The 1,797-nt window shown below is 40.7% G+C and overlaps 1 protein-coding gene across 1 annotated transcript; it reads right to left on the bottom strand.

Annotated features, from left to right (window-relative positions):
• Positions 1-412: 412 nt before the first annotated feature.
• LOC145636951 (uncharacterized) lies at positions 413-1,363 on the bottom strand. The gene has a single exon (XM_081688481.1). It carries the CDS (start codon positions 1,361-1,363, stop codon positions 413-415), a length of 951 nt encoding a protein of 316 aa, XP_081544607.1.
• Between the last annotated feature and the right edge of the window lie 434 nt (positions 1,364-1,797).

The raw sequence follows: 1,797 nt of genomic DNA, 5'->3' as shown, positions 1-1,797 counted from the left end.
GGATACTTAACTTCGCCGAGGTAATGCACATCATTACAATCTCCACCATTGACTAGGGGATGTGCATTTCCATGAGAGAGTCCCTAAGGAATGACAAACGTAGTCTATCATAAGCCTTCTCAAAATCTATCTTTACTGCCATAAGCCCAATTCTCCCTTGCTTTCGCCTCATAGAATGCAACATTTCTTGGACAATTATTATATTATCCGTGATTTTCCTTTTAGGAACAAAGCTACATTGAGTTGGGGATATCAAGCTTGGTAAAAGGGGCTTCAAACGGTTAACAATAACCTTTGTGAATATCTTGTAAGTGATGTTACAAAGCCCGATAGGCCTGAAGTGATTAGCCTTTTGAGGTACCTCCAACTTTGAGATAAGGACAAGAAATGCATCATTAATCCCATTAGGAAACTACTTTCCCTCTAGAATTTCTTTGACAGTTCGGATTAAACTAGGAGCCACTAGCTTCAAAAACTTTTTATAAAAAATGGGCTGGAAACCATCAGGCCCAGGTGCCTTATATGGATCCATGCTTTGCAAGGCCTCCAAGATTTCACAATTCGCATAAGGCCTGCTTGCAACTTCCCAATCAGCCTCATCTACAAAAGGGAAATAATCCCGTAATAGTTCAACTGGGCCTTCTAAATTGGGCTCCTCCGTAAAGAGTCCACGCCAATACTCAAGCACCAGCCCACGAACTTGTTCAGCATCAGTAACCCAATTCCCTCCATTGTCCAACAGAATCTCGATTCGATTCCTCTTACAACGAATAATGGTGGAAAGATGAAAAAACCAAGTATTTCGGTCTCCATCACATATAGCCGCTGCTCTAGACTTTTGAAACCACATCGTCTCCTCTTCATCCAGAACTTGTTGCATTTCTTTTTTCAATTTATCCTCAAGCTTGATCAAGTATTTTGGCCCACCATTAGCAAGGCTTTTTTTAATTCCCTCAAGGCGAGCCCAAAGCTCTTGTTTTTTACGAAAGATATTGTGGAATACCTGCTTATTCCACGCTTGAAGTTCTTCTGCAAATTTCCCAAGAAAAGGTATCAAGGGAATATCATTGGTCCATTTCTCAGCTACAAACTCCTCAAATTTATCATGATGCAACCAAGCTGCTTGAAACCTAAAAGGTTTAAGGGAAGCAGGAATAGGAGAAAAACCAGTGTTACTAATCAATATTGGACAATGGTCGGAAGTGATTTTAGCAAGATTGCGCACTGCTCCTTCAGGGAATCTCAATCTCCAATCTTCATTAGTTAGCCCTCGATCTAGTCTAGCCGACTTAAAAGTTTTTGGGGATAAGCCACTAAACCAAGTATGAGCTGGTCCAGAGCAACCCATGTCAATTAAATCCATCGAGTCTATCCAGTCCGAGAATTCCTTGCATCTTCTCTGAATTTCAGAATTATTAGTACTATTCCTCTCTGCAATACTAGTAGTATCATTGAAGTCTCCAGCTAGTAGCCACGGGCCCTAATAAGAATTTTTTATCCTTTCCAATTCTTTCCACAAATCTTTACATAGGCTAGAATTAGGACTCGCATATATGGCCGAGAATAGCTATGGGGCTTCACCCCTTTTCTCAATTTCAGCACTGATATGTTGTGAGTTATTGTCGAGGATTGTAACTGACACTTCCTCTTCTTTCCAAAAAAGCCATATCCCTCCACTATATCCTTGAGCATCCATTCGAAATCGGCCAGAGAAGCCAATTATATCACATATTCTTTGCGCTTGATCACCACTCAAGTGAGTTTCAACTAGCGCTACAACAATAGGCTGATTAATTC

Source organism: Chenopodium album, chromosome 6 (assembly GCF_948465745.1).
Source record: "Chenopodium album chromosome 6, dcCheAlbu1.1, whole genome shotgun sequence".
NCBI classification, from domain to species: Eukaryota; Viridiplantae; Streptophyta; class Magnoliopsida; order Caryophyllales; family Amaranthaceae; genus Chenopodium; species Chenopodium album.
This window is presented reverse-complemented; position numbering and strand designations above follow the sequence as displayed.